The sequence below is a fragment of the Fusarium sambucinum genome, chromosome I, assembly GCF_050947815.1.
Source record: "Fusarium sambucinum isolate potato_lamoka chromosome I, whole genome shotgun sequence".
NCBI lineage: Eukaryota > Fungi > Ascomycota > Sordariomycetes > Hypocreales > Nectriaceae > Fusarium > Fusarium sambucinum.
The window spans coordinates 1,118,474-1,137,423 of NC_139294.1; the positions used below are offsets into that span (position 1 = coordinate 1,118,474).

Here is an 18,950-nt window from a genome sequence, read left to right on the forward strand (position 1 = left end):
CCAAAGACATCTTTTACTCATCGACACACTACGCTAAAGGCTAAGCGACTCTCAAAAGACTCGCGCCTGCATCCCGCGACTCACTATAGCCTTGCGCCCAAGCATGGCATCATCTCAATCCTACCGTACCTCTTACTTTGAACCCAACGACCAGTTTCGACGTCAAGAGCGCACTCGTTCCAGCGAAGGCACCGTCAGCACCACTATGAGCTCGTCGACGGGCCGCGAGTCGGCAGCGACCCACGTCACCGACGCGCCCACCTTTTCCAAGAAGATTGTTGTTGTCGGCGACGGTGGATGCGGCAAGACCTGCTTGCTCATTAGCTACAGCCAGGGTTATTTCCCAGAGGTAAGCGACCCTTTCCCAACTGCCGCCGTTGGGCACCGATACTAACGAAACAGAAATACGTCCCAACCGTTTTTGAGAACTACATCACCTATCCTATCCACTCTGCTACCGGTAAGACTGTGGAGCTTGCATTGTGGGATACCGCCGGCCAAGAGGAATATGACCGTCTCCGACCGCTCTCATACCCTGAGACCGACCTGATCTTTGTATGCTTCGCTATTGACTGTCCGAACTCCCTCGACAATGTACTCGATAAGGTATGGCATTTGCAATCTATTCGCCACACAACATGCTGATCCTTTCCCAATAGTGGTACCCAGAGGTTCTACACTTCTGTCCATACACTCCTCTAGTACTCGTCGGCCTCAAGTCAGATCTTCGCCACAAGAAGGCGTGCATCGATATGCTCAAGACACAAGGCCTCACGCCAGTCACTACTGAGCAGGGTATGGGACTGGCCAAGAAGATGAACGCTCAGTACATGGAATGTAGTAGTAAGGAGATGCGAGGTGTCGACGAGATCTTCGAGCAGGCTATCAATACCGTCGTTGCCAACGACCGGAAAACAATCGAGGCGGCAGCAGCCACCGGTTCTTCCAAGAAGCGCGAGTCAACATCAACACCCGGGGTGGGGCAAATTAAGAGGAAGAAGAGAAAGTGTCCAATCCTCTAAGGTACTCACGACTGGAGATGGGATGAATGAATGTTTTCTTGGATTTGAGGAACCTTTTACTCATCATTGTCTTCCGATCTCTTTTGTCATCTTCTCCTGGGGAGAGGAGAGCAGGAGGGAACAGCAAGAAAGACAGCTCGGTGGGCCAGCATTAAAAGAGTTGTAATGACCATCGCATGAATATTGCTTTTATAACGATTTACATTTACGTTATTTCTTTACCTTCATTGCTGTTGACACTGGTAGGAACTTCTGGTAAGCAACAGGCCAGTGAGGCGACATCGCGGGCGTTGCTGGGAATGATTTCCCTCCATTACCAACCTACCTACCTACTTGAGAGATGTATCTCTGCGGCATTGGGGATATAGTTTGGGATTGAAGTATGGCATGGCATGGGAGGAAGCGCGCACATTTGTTTTTGAAAGTGTCTTATGAGATAAGGGGAGCAACCAGAACTACAGGCCTGTTTCTATATGTATTGCATCATCGGCATAAACAAGGGTCGAGGTGCCAGGTGTTTTGTTGGCCTTTCTTTGTTAGTGTTTCTGGCGTGGTTTTGTTGAGTTGATGGATTGTTCGAATAAAGATTTAACAAACAATATTGTGCATATACTGTGATTGATCATTTGTGATATATGCTGAAGAAATGTGAAGGTGTGGGATAAACATCACATCAACCCCACCTTGGTGTATTAACCATGTTTATAGTTTCAGCCATGTCACTTTACATCATTTGATGCTCGATATGCATATCTTTCTTTACAATATTCATTGTTGTCATAGCTGAGGTACCAGCATAAGTATTCATTTCTACCTTGTCCCCTTGGGGGTCATAAGACGAAGACCCATTGCCTCCAGATCTTGCTTCCTCCACTGTTATACATGTCCGTCTTTATTTTTATGTACAAATGTCCCAACTCTCTTGAAACTTTTCCCTTCCTTTCCAAATACCTGTAACCATCATACAAGTTGAAAAATGACCATCATGAGGGGAGCATTATACATCGAGCCAACGCCAACCGATAACCAGGTTTAATAGTACACGCGAGATGCGAATTTGTGTAGAGATGATGTAACCAACACACCACCTCCGATATTAGAGTAGAGAGGTGTGTATTTATTTGTTCTTGACAACACCGACCTTGGCGGCGCGCAGCACTCGGCCGTTGAGCTTGAAACCCTTCTGTTGAACGAAGAAGACGGTGCCGTCCTCCTTATCAGGCTGGGGAGTCATGAAAGTAGCCTCCTGCTCGTTGGGGTTGAACTTCTCGCCCTCGGGGCTGAGACGCTCGAGGCCATGCTTCTTAAGAGTGCTCATGAGAATGTCCTCGGTCATCTTGAGACCCTCGTACAGGTTGGCGAGATCCTCAATGCCCTCAGGTCGGTCCTTGGCGTTGAGCTTTTCCTGAGGAACCATTCCAAGAGCGCGGTCGAGGTTGTCAACGCTGTCGACGAGATCCTTGGCGAACTTCTGGATGGCGAAATCTTTGGCGGACTTGACCTCACGGGTGGTGCGCTCTTGAAGGTTACGGAAGTCGGCGACGGTGCGCAGGCACTTGTCCTTTATGATGGTTAGCATTACAAAGACGAATTGAGGGGTTTTGATTGCCACATACCTTCCAGTCCTTGACCTCTGTCTCCTTGGCCTCGAGGGCCTTCTTGAGCTCAGCGAGGGGATCGTTCTCGGCAGGCTTCTCCTCCTCAGACTTGGTTTCCTCCTTGGCCTCCTCAGCAGGCTTGGACTCAGACTCCTTAGCGTCGCTGTACCATCTTGACACGGCGGGCTGGGCGGATCTGAAAGTGAAAGCAGGCGCAGCCTGGAATTGCGACTGGATGAAGGGTCGGGGGACGGCGACCTTGGGAGCAGCTCGCAGAGCGCGGGACGAGGTGGCAATGGCCTGGCGGAACATTGTGAGGTATATGACGAAATAAATTAAAGATGGATGAGGGGGAAGAGAGTAAGAGTTTAGTGAGGAGAGGCTGGTGCACTTAAGTAAAGTGTACAGTGGCTTGTGGTAGGTAGACTATCAGGAAGTTTAGAGCTCCGAGTTAGGACTGAAATTTTAAGCTGTCGGCATGATTCGCTTCGCATGTCGAAGGGTCGCACCGGCTACTGAACCGGGGACGGGAAGCTTCCATTGAGAGCGGCAAACCCCCACTTTGGCAGGGCATGATGTATGGTTCTAGGGTAGTTAGCTGCGGATCAACGAAAGCCCGTCATCATCAATTCAACTGACCTTTCCTTGAGGCTGTAGAGACCCACTTCTTTTACTGGCTGGTCTACGTCGTGCTCTGGCAACCTGGAGGCTAAGGTAAGGTAGCTACCATTATTGCTGCTATCTATTTGCGTCAACTAAACAACATCATCATAACGACGACTATTCTTCACCACCCTCAAAGCCTTCTCTCCGTCCGCGTAGCATAGCGCATAACTCTACTACATACAACTTTCACCCCCGACACACGAAACCACATCCTACACAATGGCGGCGGCCGAATCGGCGAGGGTCCAGGAAGCGCAGAAGCTCGCCAAGTCCGACCCACGAAAGGCTGAGGCCATCTACAAGGACATCATCTCCAAGGCTCCCAGCACCACATCTGATGCAGCTACTCGCGAGTACGAAACGGCTCTGGTCAGCCTAGGAGAGATCTACCGAGACGAGAAGTGCGCACCGCTTCACACGACCGCTTCCCTCGTGCCCCGCTAACAATTACAATAGGAAGACGCAAGAATTGGTGGACCTGGTTAAGGAGAGCAGGACAGTATTCTCTTCGTTTGCAAAGGCCAAGTCAGCCAAGTTGGGTATGTCTCAACAACACAATAATCTTGCGCCAATGCTTCACAGCCAGCTAACATGGTGACGTAGTCCGCCAACTGCTCGACCTCATCAAGGAAATCCCCGACAGCACCGATATCGAAATCTCCGTCACCAAGGACTGTATAGAATGGGCCACCGCCGAGCGCCGTGCTTTCCAGCGACAGGACCTCGAGGTCCGCCTGGTAGCTCTCCAAATGGCTAAGCAATCCTACTACGAAGCTCTCGGTCTGATCAACAATCTCCTCCGCGAGCTCAAGCGCCTCGACGACAAGCTCCGCCTCGTCGAAGTCCAACTCCTCGAATCCAGAGTCTACCACGCCCTCGGCAACATCCCCAAGGCTCGTGCTGCTCTCACCAGTGCACGAACCAGCGCTGCCAGTGTATACACACCTCCTATGCTACAGGCCAACCTCGATATGCAAAGCGGAATGCTTCATGCTGAAGATAAGGACTTCAACACGGCTTTCTCCTATTTCATCGAGGCCCTCGATGGCTACCACTCCCAAGACGAGAGCACCAGGGCTCAGGCTGCCCTGCAATACATGCTTCTCTGCAAGATCATGCTTAACCTCGTCGACGACGTGAACAACCTCATGGCCTCGAAGCAAGCCCTCAAGTACGCTGGCAAGAACCTAGAAGCTATGAAGGCTATTGCTCGCGCCCACTCGAATCGATCACTGGAGGAGTACGAGCATGCACTTTCCTCCTACCGCTACGAGTTAGGAAGCGACACTTTCATCCGAAACCATCTCCGTCGTCTCTACGACGCTATGTTGGAGCAGAACCTTATCAAGGTTATTGAGCCTTTCTCGCGCGTGGAGATCGACCACATCGCCAATATGGTTGGCCTCGACACCCAGCAGGTTGAGCGAAAGCTTTCCCAGATGATCCTGGACAAGGTCATTATTGGTGTTCTGGACCAGGGCGCTGGCTGCCTTATCATCTTTGACGAGACGCACCGGGATGAGTCGTACGATGCGGCTCTCTCAACCATTGAGAAGTTGAGCAGCGTCGTCGATGTTTTGTACACAAACCAGGCGTCTATGCTGGAATAGATTTGGGTCCATCCGTTGTATGTAATATGTCACACAGTATCTTAGACTAGGCGTTTCAAAGAGGGAACACGATCGTCTATGCTGGTCAATGCTTTGTATTTGTTCATGTGTCCTATATGTAACATTGTGCCTGTGAATCCAACCCTAATACAGACAATGCCTCGACCAGTTTCCGCTTCCAAAGGGGGGTATTGAATGAAAAATGCAAGGCGTGACGAATACAACAAATGATCGGTTTGTACTTGGTATCTCCAACAACAGATAGCCTACCTACTCATGAAACAGAACGCCTCATGAATGCTAAATAATATGCGATGCTTCATAACTCGATGCAAAAAAAAACAAAAAGCCGACATGTGTTCTTTACGTCATTCAATGGAACATAACTCGCCTGGGTCCAGCAGAAGAAGAAGCCTCCTGACTTCTCCTCTGCTCGCCCAGGATAAGAGCGAATAGTCTCTTGGCCAGTGCACCTTCGTCCCAGCCACCGACTTGAGCCTTAAAGGCATCGACACAATCCAGGTGCCAACGCTCCAGCGTCATAGACTCACCCTGGCTAGTAACAGTTTTTCCAAGATACTTGTCTGAGCAACGTTCGTAATATGTGGTGAAAGGGCCTTGGCGACGCTCTTGAAGTAGATCATCGAGCACAAGCCAATGTTTTCGGGTCCAGACAGTTTGTGATAGTGGTGCAGGACGTGGTTGTTTCTTAGGTGGTCCCACGTTGGACGCAGGATCCTCAATGATGGTGGCCTTATGGGCAGTTTGGCGGGGTGGTGGTCTAATACGCGGTCGCTGGGGGCCGTTACTAGACTGTGATACTGCTGAAGAATTGGATAGTCGACGTTGATGTCGAACCTTGGCCTGTTCTATAGGAGAGAGGACACTGCTCGTAAACTCGACTACGCGACCAGGGGTATGAGGTTTGAGAGGAGAGCGTAGACTTGATTTGGTAGGGGAAGCGTTTCTGGGAGGTAATGGTCGGAGAAGAGGACGGGGAGCAGGTCGGGGGGCCGGTTCAGGGGTTGGTTCTGGCGAGTCTTCACTGGCGTTGGAAGTTTCCTGCTGCCATCTGTGTATATCGGCATGAGAGAGCTGCATCCGTGGCGGTGTGGGTTCTCCTGTAGTAGGAACTGGTTCCGGTTCTGGTTCCACAACCGCGTTCCGTGTCGAGGCTTTGAAGAAGGATTGAGCAGGCAGTCGTTGTTTAGGAGTGAAGTTCGCCTTCTGGGGCACAGGGGGCATCTCAGAAGGCTGAAGTTCTTCAACTTCTACTTCAGTGCCTTCCTCATCCAGCTCTTCCTGCTCATATTCCTCTGATTGTTCTCTCTCATCAGGCTGCTCATAGGTCTCCTGCATGGACACATCATGCTCCTCATGTACCGAAGACGCCTCAGAGCGACGATCTGGAGATGATTGGTTGGACCTTGGCTCTGATTGAGAATTCGTTTCCTCTTCTGATAGCTCCAATGGCTCTTGTCTCGCTGCTGGTTGAGCGGGGCGGACAGGTGAGAAGAAACCAAGTCTTGGTTTGCCTCGAGGTTGGAGCTCTTGCTGAGGTACCTGTGGGAACATGGAGCTTGTCGGTAATGTCTGCGTTGTCTCGACGGGCTCAGGTTCAGGCTCGGAAGGGCGTGTTCCAAAGACTGACTTCTTAAGAGGCGAGAACTTTTCGGCCAGCATTCCTGGGAGGACACCTGGAGACGAGAAAAAGGCTGACAGATCGAAACGGCTCGCTTTGGCAGTGCCAGGAGCTTGTTTGGGTTCTTCGGCAGCCTGAGATTTGTTCAGAAGGGAATACTCTTCTACTCGAGACGGGTCTTCAGTAGCAATCTCCATGGCGTCTGTTTGACGATCTTCGGTCTCGTCGAACTCACTCATCGTCCTCTGATCAATGATTTCATCATGCTGTGTTTCCCTGGCAGTCTGTTTACCCCAAGAGCTCGGTATCTTGCCCCGTGCGCGGTAAGGCGATTCTGGCTTCTTTGCAGGTTGTCGCGGGGCTGCTCGAGGACTTGACCTCTGCGCCTCAAACTCCCACAAGTCCATATCATCAACCGCATCTTCAGTCTCGTCATCTGCAACATCCGCCACTTGGTCGGCTTGACCGCGAGAAGCAGGTGGGGCGGCTTGTCTTACTGTTGAACGCGCAAAGGCCTCAAGAGGTACATCCCCACGGAGATTAGGGCTGATGGGACCTTCGTTCTGTACCCAGCTCATGCCACCCTCACTAGGGGCCTGGAAATGCGTCGAACTGGCTGCAGAATCCCTAGATGCTGTTCGTCGATGACGTGGCGAGGAAGTGCGACTGCTCCTTTCGAGAGCTTCCATAAAGCTCGGTTGACCTGTGTGTCTGGTGTTTGTTCCAAAGGGATCGTCATAGGCCTCATTACCTCGAGAGATCTGGGCAGTTTCAGTCACAGCACGCGAGTTCCCAGGACTGGCACTTGTGCGTCGCATGGTTTGAGATTCTCTTGGTCCCAAGTCTCTAGTAACAGAACTCCTAAAAGGGCTTCGTAAATGTTGATCACGAGCCTCAGGCGATGGAGGATCCGATGTTACACTTTGCAAAGCGCGACCTGCTCGAACAGCAGGTGATAGCGTAGAGCGCCTGGCCCTCTCTGACATAAGTTCGGGTAAAGTTTGAGGTTCTTGAATAGGTGATGTGAGCTGGTTCATCGGTGTCACCTCTGGTTGCTGAATTTCGGCTTCCAAAGAGAATCGAGGCTGGTGTGGCTTGACAACTTTAGGTAGCTCTTGTACCACTTCAGGTTCTTCCTCTTCTTCCACTTCCATTTCCGCCTCCTCTTCCTCTTCCTCTTCTTCTTCTTCTTCGACAGGGTCGGCTATAACAGTCTGCTCGAAAACTTGCTCATCTAGGTCAGAGTGATCGTCAGGTTCATCCAGGAATTCGTGTTCAGCATCCGAATGGTCGTCAGGCTCTTGGGCAGGAGCATCAAAATCTATCAAAAGCTCATCATCCTTATTCGCCTCCTCGGTCACGACCTCATTGACAATCTCATCCGCAGGCTCTGGTACCATCTGAACTTGGGTCACAGGCTCAGGTGATGGATTCTTGAGCGAAGAACCTCTGCTTGAGTTGGGTCTAGTAGACTTCCGCGAGCCAGCCCCCGTCTTCTGGTTGTTATCACTTTCAACTTCGAAATTCGAAGATGTATCGTCAGGGGTGGGAAGACGCCCTGCATCAGAACGAGAGGTTGCGCTTGCATTAGAAGCTACTGGTTGATTGGCCTCCTCTTGTTGTTCCTCTTGAACCTCCGGCTCCTCGGGGGCCTCTTCTTGCACTTCTGGCTCATCTTCAAGTTGAACAAGCTGCGCATCTTCCATTTGAACATCCTCGGTTTCCTTTGGTGACTTTTTAGTGCTCGCTCGGGGGCGCCGAGGTGTAGCTGCTGTAAGCACAGCATCAGGAATCTCCGAGAAAGAATCGTCGTAGGCATTCGAGCCTTCGTTTTCGAGGTAAGATGCGTCATAACGGTTGGAAGCAAGGGGGGATCCACGGTATTCGGTAGTTTCAGGGGCGTCAGGCGCGTTCGATTTTAATAGCACCTGGTGTCGCAAAGGTGAAGAACCCATTCTCCGAGGGCTCTGCCACCACTTGGAAGACAGTTTGGGTTTGGGTGAGAATGTCAGAGGTGGGCGAATAGTGGATTGTCGGAAGTTCTGCTGTGGTTCTTCTGGTGCGGGTTCTTCAGGTGCTTCGATCTTATCCCCCTCCTTTGCAGACTCCTGGCTATTTTTAGGCCTGTCGCGATCCTGTAAAGATTGTCGTAATGATTCCAAAGTGTTGTTGATAATCATGCTTGTCTCTTCACCAATATCGTTTTCGGCTTGTTGTTCCGTCGAACTGCGCAAGCTCGCTTGTAATGATGGTAGCGAATCCATAAAGATCATACTAAAGTCTTCACCCGCTGCGACTGTATCATCGGTTCCAGGTCGGGTGTCGCTCTGATGGTCGTCTGCAGAGGAAACGTCACTTCCAGCAGGTCCATATCCATAATCTCCGAAATCCGAAGAACCGCCATCTCGGCCACGCTCTGGGCTTGAAGGTCCGGGTGCAGCTTTTGTTGCAGGTCTAGGAGTTGGTTCATCGTCTAATGTCGCCATCCAGATATCTGAGTCGGGTTCTGACTGTTGCGCAGGCGCGATATTGTGGGCGCTTCGATTTGCGCGCAATGCATTTGCCTCAGCTTCTGACGGTGTAATAACCAAAGTCACATCGTTATCGGCTTGAGAGTCATCGGCGCGTATAGGAGGAAGTTCGGATACATCGTAAGCGTCTGCAAGTTCATCGAGTAGATCCTCTTTTTGTCGGGCGTCTCTTAATATCGAAGTTGTTCCTGAAGTTTGCTGGCTTCCCAAGTCGATAGACCGGTTTTTTGGAGGTCGACCCCTTCGTTTTGTGCCTGGCGTAGGCTGCGCAATAGTTTCCGTTGTGTCTGTATCCTTTGTTGTACGCCGCCGTGTTCGAGGACTCCCCGCTATTGGCGTTCCTTTCCTCTTGATTCCTGCGGTTGGTAATGGCGTGCCATTTGTTTTTCTCGGGCGACCTCGTTTTCTCGGAGTCGCGTTAGGATCTTGGTCCTGTTCCTCGATCGCTTTCTTTAACGGAACTGTCGTCGTAGTGGTAGCCATTTCTCTCCGTCGTGCTGCAGGCATGTAAGGACTGTCCTGGAATAGTTTTCGACGCGCGCTGCTGGGCCCGGCTGACATGCTCGGTTCCTCGGTTTCGACGGTGACTAATAATCTCTGGGGTGCCTGATTGTCTCCAACCTCGAGTTCGAAAGTTTGCCTCCTAGGCGAAGTTCCTATTCCGGTGGATGAATATCGGCTGGACCGCTGACTGCTGCGAATTATACGACGCGTGGTCGAAGGAGGGACGGCACTTAAAGCCTTGCTTTGACTCCTAGGCGGCTGTTCAACGGTATCGTTAAGTGGATCTGGCGAGGACATAATATCCGCGCTGGGCGTGTTCATATCGACCACTGATTGCCAGCGAACAGTGAAAGGGTCGGAATCAGCGGCTAGGCTCTTGCGCTTTCGCATCGACGACTAATATTTTGGTGGTATTCATTCATGGAATGGAATGTAAAGTGAAGTGCCGAATGCATGTAGGCAAGCGCGCACTAGCTATTACCATCTGTTTGTTGCAAAACCAAACCAACCCGCCGCAGTGTGGGTTAGGATCATTGACCGGGGTCGACGTGGCGGCACATGTTGACTTTGGGCTTGTTTTGTACTAGCGTCGTTGCAATCTTCGCATCTTTTGTTTCTCCCTGGCTCCGACGCTTTCACTCCCGAATCTTGCTTCTTTGTGATAAACAGTCCTCAGAATAACTGCCTGATTAAGTTTAGTGGAATGTCTGCACGGTAAAGATGTCTAGTTTACCGGCCCATGTCTTTTTCCCCGTCCCCACGTCACATGCTGGGAGGTGACCTCATTTTCAGATGCGGAACAGTGGCCGACTTTTAGGGATGTCTGCTCGGAATCGTGCCCCGTCCCGACCTCGGTATATTTAGAGGAGCACCTCCTGTACTTTGTGCCTTACAGGAGGAGTCCCTAGGCATTTCCAGTTGAGACATCAGCCATTGCCGAGATAGACTACTAAGATACCTACAGTATAATTAAGCACGGCCCCGCGCAACTAATAACTGTAGGTTCCCCAGGTTTTCAATAATACATTCCCCAGTTCATCTCTTTTTCCATCAATTCAATTCAAGCAACAAACTTTAACGCGCTTGTCGCTTACCCTTGCTTTTAGACAGTCACTTATATACTTCTCCAGACGCCATCATGTCGGACAACATCGACAAGGAGACCACTCCTGAGATCGAATCCCCTGTCACAAAGGTCGAGATCACACCAACCAAGATTGAGATTGAAAAGGCGCCCGAGGTTCCCGCCATCCCTCAGAACGACAATGTCGCCCATGCTCTTGCTGGCGCTGGAGGTGGTATCTTGTCCATGATCCTGACGTAAGTTATCAGCGATGCCCGTGTCGCATTCCAATGCGACGCAATGCGCTGACCACGTCTAAAAGCTACCCTCTCATCACCCTCTCTACACGCGCCCAGGTCGAGTCAAAGAAGGCCGAGAGCAAGTTCAGCGAGGCTGTTGGCAACATCATCGCCCGTGAGGGTGTCTCGGGTCTGTACTCCGGTATTAACTCGGCCCTCTTCGGTATCAGCATTACCAACTTTGTTTACTACTACTGGTACGAATGGACCCGCGCTTTCTTCGAGAAGGCCGCTGCCAAGGCTGGTCGCGCTGGCTCCAAGCTCACTACCGTTGAGACGATGATTGCTGGTGCCATTGCTGGCTCCGCTACCGTTATCATCACCAACCCTATCTGGGTTGTCAACACCCGAGTCACCACCCGCCAGCAGGAGAAGAAGAAGGATGTCGAGGCCGGCGAGTCTTCCCAGCCTGTCAAGGCTCCCAGCACCATCGGCACTCTGCTGCTGCTCCTCAAGAACGAGGGTCCTCAGGCTCTCTTCGCCGGTGTCATCCCGGCTCTTGTACTCGTCATCAACCCCATTCTTCAGTACACTCTGTTCGAGCAGCTGAAGAACACAGTTGAGAAGCGTCGCAAGGTGACTCCTACTGTCGCCTTTTTCCTAGGTGCTCTGGGCAAGTTGTTCGCTACTGCGATCACCTACCCATACATCACCGTCAAGTCTCAGATGCACGTTCAGAGTGGCAAGAAGGAGGGTTCTCTTGCCGCTCTTTCACGCATCGTGCGCGAGAGTGGTTATTCTGGTCTCTACCGAGGTAAGCAGTAACTATCTATTTTATCTGACGATGCGCTGACTGTAATCAACAGGTATTGGTCCCAAGGTCACCCAGAGTGTACTCACTGCTGCTCTTCTCTTCGCCTTCAAGGACGTCCTTTATGAGCAGACCGTGCGTCTTCGAATGGCTCAGGCCGCTCGCCGTCGCGTCGCTTAAGCTACCTTAACGTTAGTTTAAGGCTGGTCCCACAAGACCCATATTGATATCAAAGTATTAAAGACATCCAATCATTATCAGTATCCGTCCCAATATCGAAAACATATACGGTGAGAATTCATTTGGCTATCATTTCGGAAACTGCTATTGTGGAAATGGCGTTGTATTATTTGGATTATGGCTTGCAGTCTGCTTGGGTTGAGAGGCAGGCCTGCTGCAGGATGGCTGGCAATGATGTAACTCTCATTTGGATACCCAAATGTACGTTTGTGGTTTTGAAACACATACTGAATTTATTCCCTTGTTTTTTTAGCTCATTATACATCATTGAACATCTAAACAGGAACTATGCGAGGCACAATCCACCAGTCGTGATAACACTTATCCGGAGTTGGTACCTCGGCCTTGATCTTCAAGTCATCTTCCCTCCTTTCCAATGCCTTCTGCAATGTCGTAATTGCGAGTCCCGTCGCGATACACGCCTTGAGAGCATTCTTCTTGGAATTGACCCACTTGTCGTGAGAACCGACTGAAAATGCATCTCGGGCAGGCATCTTGCTCAACGCCTCGAGCCCTTGCTTTGCACCCTTGAGTGCCCTCTCTGCGTAGTGAAGGATGTCTGTTGTGGCTGATTCTGGCTGTGCGGTTCCCTGTGTAAATTCTTGGAAGCTGGGTAGAGGTGGAAGACCGATCACAGCAAACGGTCTCATGCGTAGATCAAAGCGCAGTTCATCGTTACTATACGGTCTGGGTGGAAGCTTGACCAGCTTGAGTCGCAACAACACGGTGTACACGCATGAGAGTGCATCGGCTAATTCCCATGTGACAGCAGCATCGAGAAGCGTAAGCCGAACAAAGGCAAGAGATCGCTCGAGTTGGCGATCGACGGTGGGGTCGCGAGGTTTAGAGGATGCACGCGACTCCTCAACCTTTCGAACAATAAAGGACTTGATCCTTTCTCCATGTTGTAATCTCCATTTGGCGAGGTAGTTGAGATACCAGTACATGCCGGCAAGTTCGTCTGGTTGGTAGACCTCCAGCTCGAAGCCAAGCTGTACGATGGTTTCCATCTGGCGGAGCTTGTACAGGTACGTCCAGGACGACAGGGGAAGGGACCAAGTCTCAACTGGAACACTGTTCGTGCCTGTCAACCGTCTCATAGGCTCCTCGCTCAACTTGACTTGAATATTTTGGTCAATCTCCTCGGCGTCAACCTGAAGATTTTCCCAGTCTCTAATGACATGACATAATGTGCGTCGCACGCGGCATCGATTCTGGCAGTATGTCCTGAAGATATCGAGGAAAGGTTGCGCTGCTCTTTTGCGGAACATCTCCATTTGTTCAGCAACTATGAAGCGAGGATCTTGAGGAAATTCGATCTCATCGTTGTTACGGTCAAGCTGGACGCTGGCTGGTAGCGTCACGATGGAGAAGTCGTCGTCTAGTATCTGGCGGATGCTCATTGATCCTAAAACTTCCATCTCATTAAATAGGAAAGTTTGAAGCAGAGTCCGTACAAAGACCAGTGGTTGGGGTTTCTTGGCTTGGAAGTAATAGACAAAGTTCTAAGAACTGTCAGCATTGCCTTGTTTAAGGAGATCTCATATCTTACCTGTAGACATTGAGAGTCGGTGTAGTTCAGAACATCGATTAGTTCGGCGCCGTCTGAGAAGAGTCTTGTCAAGTGTCCAAATGCATCTTCAAACTTAAGTTGAACAATTGGTCTCGGAGGCATAGTGCTGGCAAGCTTCCTTTGAAGTTTGGCGCTGAAGGCGTCATCAACGGGTCGACCTAGATCATGAGAAGCCTTGATGCCAGGGAGGAGATTGAGACACTCCAACCATGGTTGTCTCGCTACATCGGGCTCTCTCATGTGTTTGGGACATTCTGTCGCTTTCAGGAAATACGACCTTAGCTGTAATCGCTGGTCGAGTGCCTGTCTGAGATCATGGCTGATTTCGTCACCCAGTGTGACGAGCAAAGCTCTCGCCTCTTGGATAACATGCTGAATATGTCCAGGTTGTATCTCTGCAAGAAGTGTTCGGTGGTATGTGTTTGTCACAAAGTCCTCCTCCTACAAAGTATGTCAGCTGATTCGGTATTTCGGCGATTTCCAGTCCTGCTCACCTCATAGTAGTGTTCGGACTTGATGCGCTCGTTGACATAACCACAAGCCTTCAACAGACCAAGACAATACGCCCTTAGAATTTCCAGCATGTTGAGGTTTCCAGAAGATCCAGCAGTTGCATTACGGACGAAACGAGCATCTTGGACAGTCTGTGGCGTAGGTGTCAGGAGCGCTTCAGCATATATGCTGGTGAACAGAGTCTGCGACAGAGGATATCCTTGGTGCCAGGCCATCTAGATAGACAAATTAGTTTTGTCGTTTTTCGTATAAATAGTTCTCTTACTTCATGGCAGAGTAGCTGGTCTATGATCCCCAGAACCTCCTCGGGAAGAAGTGGCCGACTGACGTCGTAGAGCTCCTCAAGCTCATCTGGTGACTCGACACAACCACTGTCCATCTTTGGGTCCATGATCTACACATATTAGCCTTATTTCCGGTGGTCTGATAATGAAAATCTCACTTCGAGAGCCGCAACGGAATCAAACAAGGTAAAGTGTTCATCTTTGACGAGATCTCCGGGTGCAAGGGCTGTGGTAAAGAAAAGAGTCAGTCAGTCAATCGCGGGGTCAGGCCAAGGATGAAAACTTACTGTTGATAGCTTCTTTGAATTTATCTGTGATATCTACAGCGATTACTCCTGCCATCATTATATCTGGAGGAGGCGGAGGCGGAGGTTCATATTGGTAGTTTAGCGATAATCTCGCAATATCTGTGCCCATCAGGTCAGACTTTAACATAATTCAAGGTGAGGTAAGGTAGGGTAAGTATTGTTGGGCACCCACCATCAGGAATAACTGAGTCGTCCATATCCGTAGAGTGAATCGAAAAGAGATGCTATTATGAATTAATATTGTCGCCCGAGCACCATTTGTGCGTGTTGGTGTTTGCGTTGAGAGTTTAGCATTAGATTAGATGTTGACAGTAAGTTGGTTGACTTGTGAGAAGGGATGGTCCTGTCTCTCATCGGTTGATGATGGCTCCACCACTACCTACGTATTTGTTTGGTGATAGGTAGATTATTGAATCATTTAAACTTTGGTCAAGTATAATTTACAATAAAGCACTGGCTTAGAGATTTGTGACTTTACAAATAAAATCATAGGAATCAATGTCATCAAAGTGAACTGCTAATATGTTGGTTGTTCTTCAAAGGCTTTTGTGGAGAGTCGGCAGTAGCCGGGTGCCCAGAAAGTTGAGATGCGTCCCGCTGCCATCATGACAATACAATTCGTTTGAAGCACACGACACTTTCATTTACAGCAATTCTGACGTCGCAATTACAACCGTAGTTTTTGAATTGATTGTTATGTTGTAGCAATCCTTATGATACAGTGACACCAGGTGCATGCGATCGGCGGTTCTTTGTGAATAAGTTCCATCTCATACCAGCCGAGCAATCCCCTTCAGGCGCCATGCTTCCAATATCCCGTACGCAACCATCTATCCGTATCGATTTTCTTAAGAAGCGTTCTCGGCGGCGATGGCAGCGTTGACAGTAGCAAGGTTCTGCATCTCGCCCTGCTTGCCGTTCTGTTGAGGTAATTTACCCGTTAGTAATCTTGTCGCTTTCTCTATCTCGCTCATCTTTGGCAAGTTTGGTGTCGCCTTACCTGCCACTTGGAAACTCGCAGATCCATCTCGCCTCGGCGCTCGGCAATGATTCTCTTGTCGTCCTTCAGGCTGCGGCGGACAACGCGGGCGGCAACGGCCAGGTAGCGGTTGTAGCTATCGGGAAAGACTTATGTTAGCTTCTGGGTGCTTGTTGAACGGGTCGCTCGACGGCGGGCGATAATTTCGGCAATGTCTGGGAGTTCAATTGACGTACGTAAGACCAGCGGCTCTCCACGCGGCGGGCATTTTGGCGGTGTTGGAGGTTGGATTGGGAGGGAATTGGTTTTGGTGATTTGGTGATGGCTGAATCTTTGCTCCGAATTACCGGACGACGGCAGAGCTAGAATGGTAGCCTTAGGCCGCATTTGTTGCTAGAGCCGGGAAACAGCCGGAAGTGATTATGTATCACGTGATATTAGATCGTGTTAGTGAAAGCCATGGGTGCTTGAATGAACCAATTTACAGCACTGCTTAAGGGATGCCAAATGACTTAATTGATACTACTTGCCTAAGAATAAACCATTTAGTTTATGCTAGGTATCTTAGGATATTTAGTTTTACTAAGCCTGAGGCTAAGTCTTATGCCTCCTCTTAGCCAAATTACAGTACCTACAATACTTACTTACCTCTCTTACAAGCTAAGAATCCTTCAACATTCCATCACATCAAACATTGCTTTCCTTTATAGATATTCAACGGTAATAAACGAAATCATCTTCACTCTCTTAGTCATGACTACTCGTGTCTTATTAAGCTTAATAAAACATGCTTGTCCCAAACATGCATGGGTCGTGTAGCTTCAACTCAAATAAGACGTGAGACCACATCACCAAAAGCCAATAGTAGCGGTATCAAAATAGCAGGGGCTACTACTGAGGCGGCCGCCCAATAAGCTTAAACCATTGGTCTCTGTGCTTATCTTGCAGCTCTTCAGCTCCTCCTCATATAAAGAAAGGGAGATGAGTTGTCTTTCTCAACCTTGCACGTTCAGTTCTTTCTTTCGAAATGTCCTTTATACCTTCTACTCGACGTCGGCGACCGCAAGAGTTTACCCTTCCCAATGGGAAAAAGGTAATCGCTTCTCTTCCGGAAGACATTGATGAACTACGCGAAAAACATGGAGATCGTAGCGATGTCCAGGTCGAGATTGTTATCCATGGATCACAAGAGCATCACAACTATCTCAGAGAAACACGGGACCATCATGAAGGTCGCCGTCATCACTTTCGCAAAAAACACGGCCCTGCCTTTGATGAGTGGGAAGATATGCAATGCCAGCTCGATCTAGTCAACGGCCATCTACAACGACTTTCTACGAACACATCCAATCTAAATGCTAATTTCGACAAGTTTGGCTATGGCGCTGAATTGAGAACTTACAATGATGATGAGCCTGCATCCGGTGTCGATTCATCTAACATGTCTACGTCTGATACACTATCTATCGGATCCAGTGGCAGTCAGTCTCGATTGGGGGAAACGATCAAACTCTTCAAAAAGCCAGTCGTGAAGCAATGGTTTCACAAAGGTCTGCTTTGGCGTGCTTCAGAAAATACTGAAATCATGGCTATTGAGCTCTTCTTTGATCTTCTATACGGTAAGCATCCCAATACGTTGTGGTGTGTATGTCCTAAATAAAGATGACAGTCGGTATCATCCACGTCAATGGTGAACACGTCTGGGCAGAACCGACCGGTAAAGAGCTGCTTCGTTTTGCAATTACCTTTATCATGTCATGGAAGATCTGGTCCGACATTACCTTGATCTTGAGTTGGTTCGAGACAGACGACGTCTTTACCCGACTTGAGATTCTTTTCGAGATTGCATGTCTCTTGGGGTACGTTGACTTCCAAACAAAAGAGCCATTTCTAACTGAATAGGTTCTCAACCAACATGACTTACGCCTTCTATGAGGGGGAACACAACACGTATACAATGCTTGTGTCTTTTTACGTCGCTGCTCGGTTCAGAGGTATCGTGCACTTCTTATATACTGCTTACCTTCTACCAATGGTCCGCGGTGTTATGGTCTGTCAGGCCATCAACATCATTGTTCCTGCCACTATCTGGATTGCAAGTATTCATGTCGAGATGCCTTCTCGTCTGGGGCTTATCTGGGTTGCTATCGCCCTAGACATGTGTGGCCAAAGTATCCTAACGGGACTGTTTCAATGGGGTCGAACGACTTCACAGCCTAGAAGATTTGCCACGTATCTTACTAGTCTTTTTGAATTCTTTCCAGCAGTCAACATTGAGCATCGGGTTGAACGGACCAACGCCTTTGTGTCTTTAGTCTTTGGGTACTCTGTCATGGGGCCCATGTTTCAGAGCCATGGAGGCTATGCAGTCGATGTGTTCCTGGGTAAAGCTGTTCTTGGACTCTGTCAGGCTTTTGTCTTTAACTGGATTTACTTTGATGTCGATGGAAGTAACATCAACGTACATGCCATTAGACGGGCCGTATATACATGTGAGTTCCCTTTTTCGTCTCTTTTTACACCTGTTTCTTCTAGTTCTCTATACCTATGTTAACTTGTCCAGCTTCGATATGGCACTATGCTCATCTCCCTTTCATCATGGGCTATATCCTAGCTTCTGCTGGACTGTCCAAACTCGTTCTGGTTGCTGATACTCCTGGAACGAACCCCGAACACTTGACAGATCACTACATTGAGCGTGCGGAACCTGATATTGCCGATGGTATCCGTTATTTCTATTGCCACGGCCTTGCTATTGCATTGTTCTTCATGGGAGTCATATCAGCCTGTCACGACCACCGTCATCCAGCAACTCGACGTTTGTCCAAGAAGACTCGGTTGGCCAATCGAACACTTGTGTGCATCATCTTATTCTGTCTTCCTTTGGCTACGAGTCTCAACTCGTTGAATCTTATATCCATCACTTTAGGTCTGACCATCTGGGTCCTGCTTCTGGAGCTGTTTGGCAAATCGTGCCGCAGTGATCCTTTCATTGGGGAGAAGAAAGGATGCACGGTGCGGTATAAGTGCAAGTGCAGTAAAAAGGATCTTGAAAATGCGAATCTTGATGAGAAGCCCAAGACTGCTTCGGCAGAGGTGCTCGAGCTAGGACCTAGGGAGAAAACTGCGGTAGCTGATGTGCAAGATTGAGCAATATTATGAAAGATAGGGATTCTAGTGGGTAGTAGAAAAAACGGCCTGCTAAGTCTTAGAGTATAGAAACAAGTAGTCTAAGAACTATAGTCTAAAGAGCATAAAGTAACATACTAATTTTGTCGCTTATACTTTCAGCGGCTAATTTTTCTGACATCCTGAGGGAATATTGTACGTGTTTACTACAGGTTGTAATTTCTATAATGTCTAACAA

At 49.3% G+C, this 18,950-nt stretch overlaps 8 protein-coding genes across 8 annotated transcripts; 4 read left to right on the forward strand and 4 right to left on the reverse strand.

Moving 5' to 3' along the window:
* Positions 1-103: 103 nt before the first annotated feature.
* Positions 104-1,022, forward strand: FSST1_003109 (P-loop containing nucleoside triphosphate hydrolase protein; the record flags this gene model as incomplete). Its single annotated transcript, XM_083229161.1, has 3 exons — positions 104-349; positions 403-606; positions 660-1,022. The coding sequence occupies 3 exons, from the start codon at positions 104-106 to the stop codon at positions 1,020-1,022; spliced, it is 813 nt and encodes a 270-aa protein (XP_083086539.1).
* Positions 1,023-2,139: 1,117 nt separating this feature from the next.
* FSST1_003110 (mitochondrial nucleotide exchange factor MGE1) lies at positions 2,140-2,932 on the reverse strand (the record flags this gene model as incomplete). The annotated part of the gene is made up of 2 exons (XM_083229162.1): positions 2,140-2,583; positions 2,639-2,932. The coding sequence occupies 2 exons, from the start codon at positions 2,930-2,932 to the stop codon at positions 2,140-2,142; spliced, it is 738 nt and encodes a 245-aa protein (XP_083086540.1).
* Positions 2,933-3,505: 573 nt separating this feature from the next.
* FSST1_003111 (proteasome regulatory particle lid subunit RPN6) lies at positions 3,506-4,896 on the forward strand (the record flags this gene model as incomplete). Its single annotated transcript, XM_083229163.1, has 3 exons — positions 3,506-3,687; positions 3,743-3,825; positions 3,890-4,896. The coding sequence occupies 3 exons, from the start codon at positions 3,506-3,508 to the stop codon at positions 4,894-4,896; spliced, it is 1,272 nt and encodes a 423-aa protein (XP_083086541.1).
* A 372-nt stretch (positions 4,897-5,268) lies between these two features.
* On the reverse strand, positions 5,269-9,963 carry FSST1_003112 (uncharacterized protein; the record flags this gene model as incomplete). The annotated part of the gene is made up of 1 exon (XM_083229164.1): positions 5,269-9,963. The coding sequence occupies one exon, from the start codon at positions 9,961-9,963 to the stop codon at positions 5,269-5,271; it is 4,695 nt and encodes a 1,564-aa protein (XP_083086542.1).
* Positions 9,964-10,711: 748 nt separating this feature from the next.
* Positions 10,712-11,866, forward strand: FSST1_003113 (mitochondrial carrier domain-containing protein; the record flags this gene model as incomplete). The annotated part of the gene is made up of 3 exons (XM_083229165.1): positions 10,712-10,893; positions 10,959-11,689; positions 11,742-11,866. 3 exons carry the CDS (start codon positions 10,712-10,714, stop codon positions 11,864-11,866), a joined length of 1,038 nt encoding a protein of 345 aa, XP_083086543.1.
* A 335-nt stretch (positions 11,867-12,201) lies between these two features.
* FSST1_003114 (Mak10 subunit, NatC N-terminal acetyltransferase-domain-containing protein) lies at positions 12,202-14,801 on the reverse strand (the record flags this gene model as incomplete). Its single annotated transcript, XM_083223816.1, has 6 exons — positions 12,202-13,431; positions 13,479-13,940; positions 13,994-14,227; positions 14,278-14,406; positions 14,455-14,522; positions 14,584-14,731. The coding sequence occupies 6 exons, from the start codon at positions 14,729-14,731 to the stop codon at positions 12,202-12,204; spliced, it is 2,271 nt and encodes a 756-aa protein (XP_083086544.1).
* A 651-nt stretch (positions 14,802-15,452) lies between these two features.
* Positions 15,453-15,851, reverse strand: FSST1_003115 (F1F0 ATP synthase subunit epsilon; the record flags this gene model as incomplete). The annotated part of the gene is made up of 3 exons (XM_083229166.1): positions 15,453-15,524; positions 15,605-15,719; positions 15,820-15,851. The coding sequence occupies 3 exons, from the start codon at positions 15,849-15,851 to the stop codon at positions 15,453-15,455; spliced, it is 219 nt and encodes a 72-aa protein (XP_083086545.1).
* Positions 15,852-16,610: 759 nt separating this feature from the next.
* On the forward strand, positions 16,611-18,733 carry FSST1_003116 (bacterial low temperature requirement A protein-domain-containing protein; the record flags this gene model as incomplete). Its single annotated transcript, XM_083229167.1, has 4 exons — positions 16,611-17,202; positions 17,253-17,442; positions 17,486-18,075; positions 18,147-18,733. The coding sequence occupies 4 exons, from the start codon at positions 16,611-16,613 to the stop codon at positions 18,731-18,733; spliced, it is 1,959 nt and encodes a 652-aa protein (XP_083086546.1).
* Between the last annotated feature and the right edge of the window lie 217 nt (positions 18,734-18,950).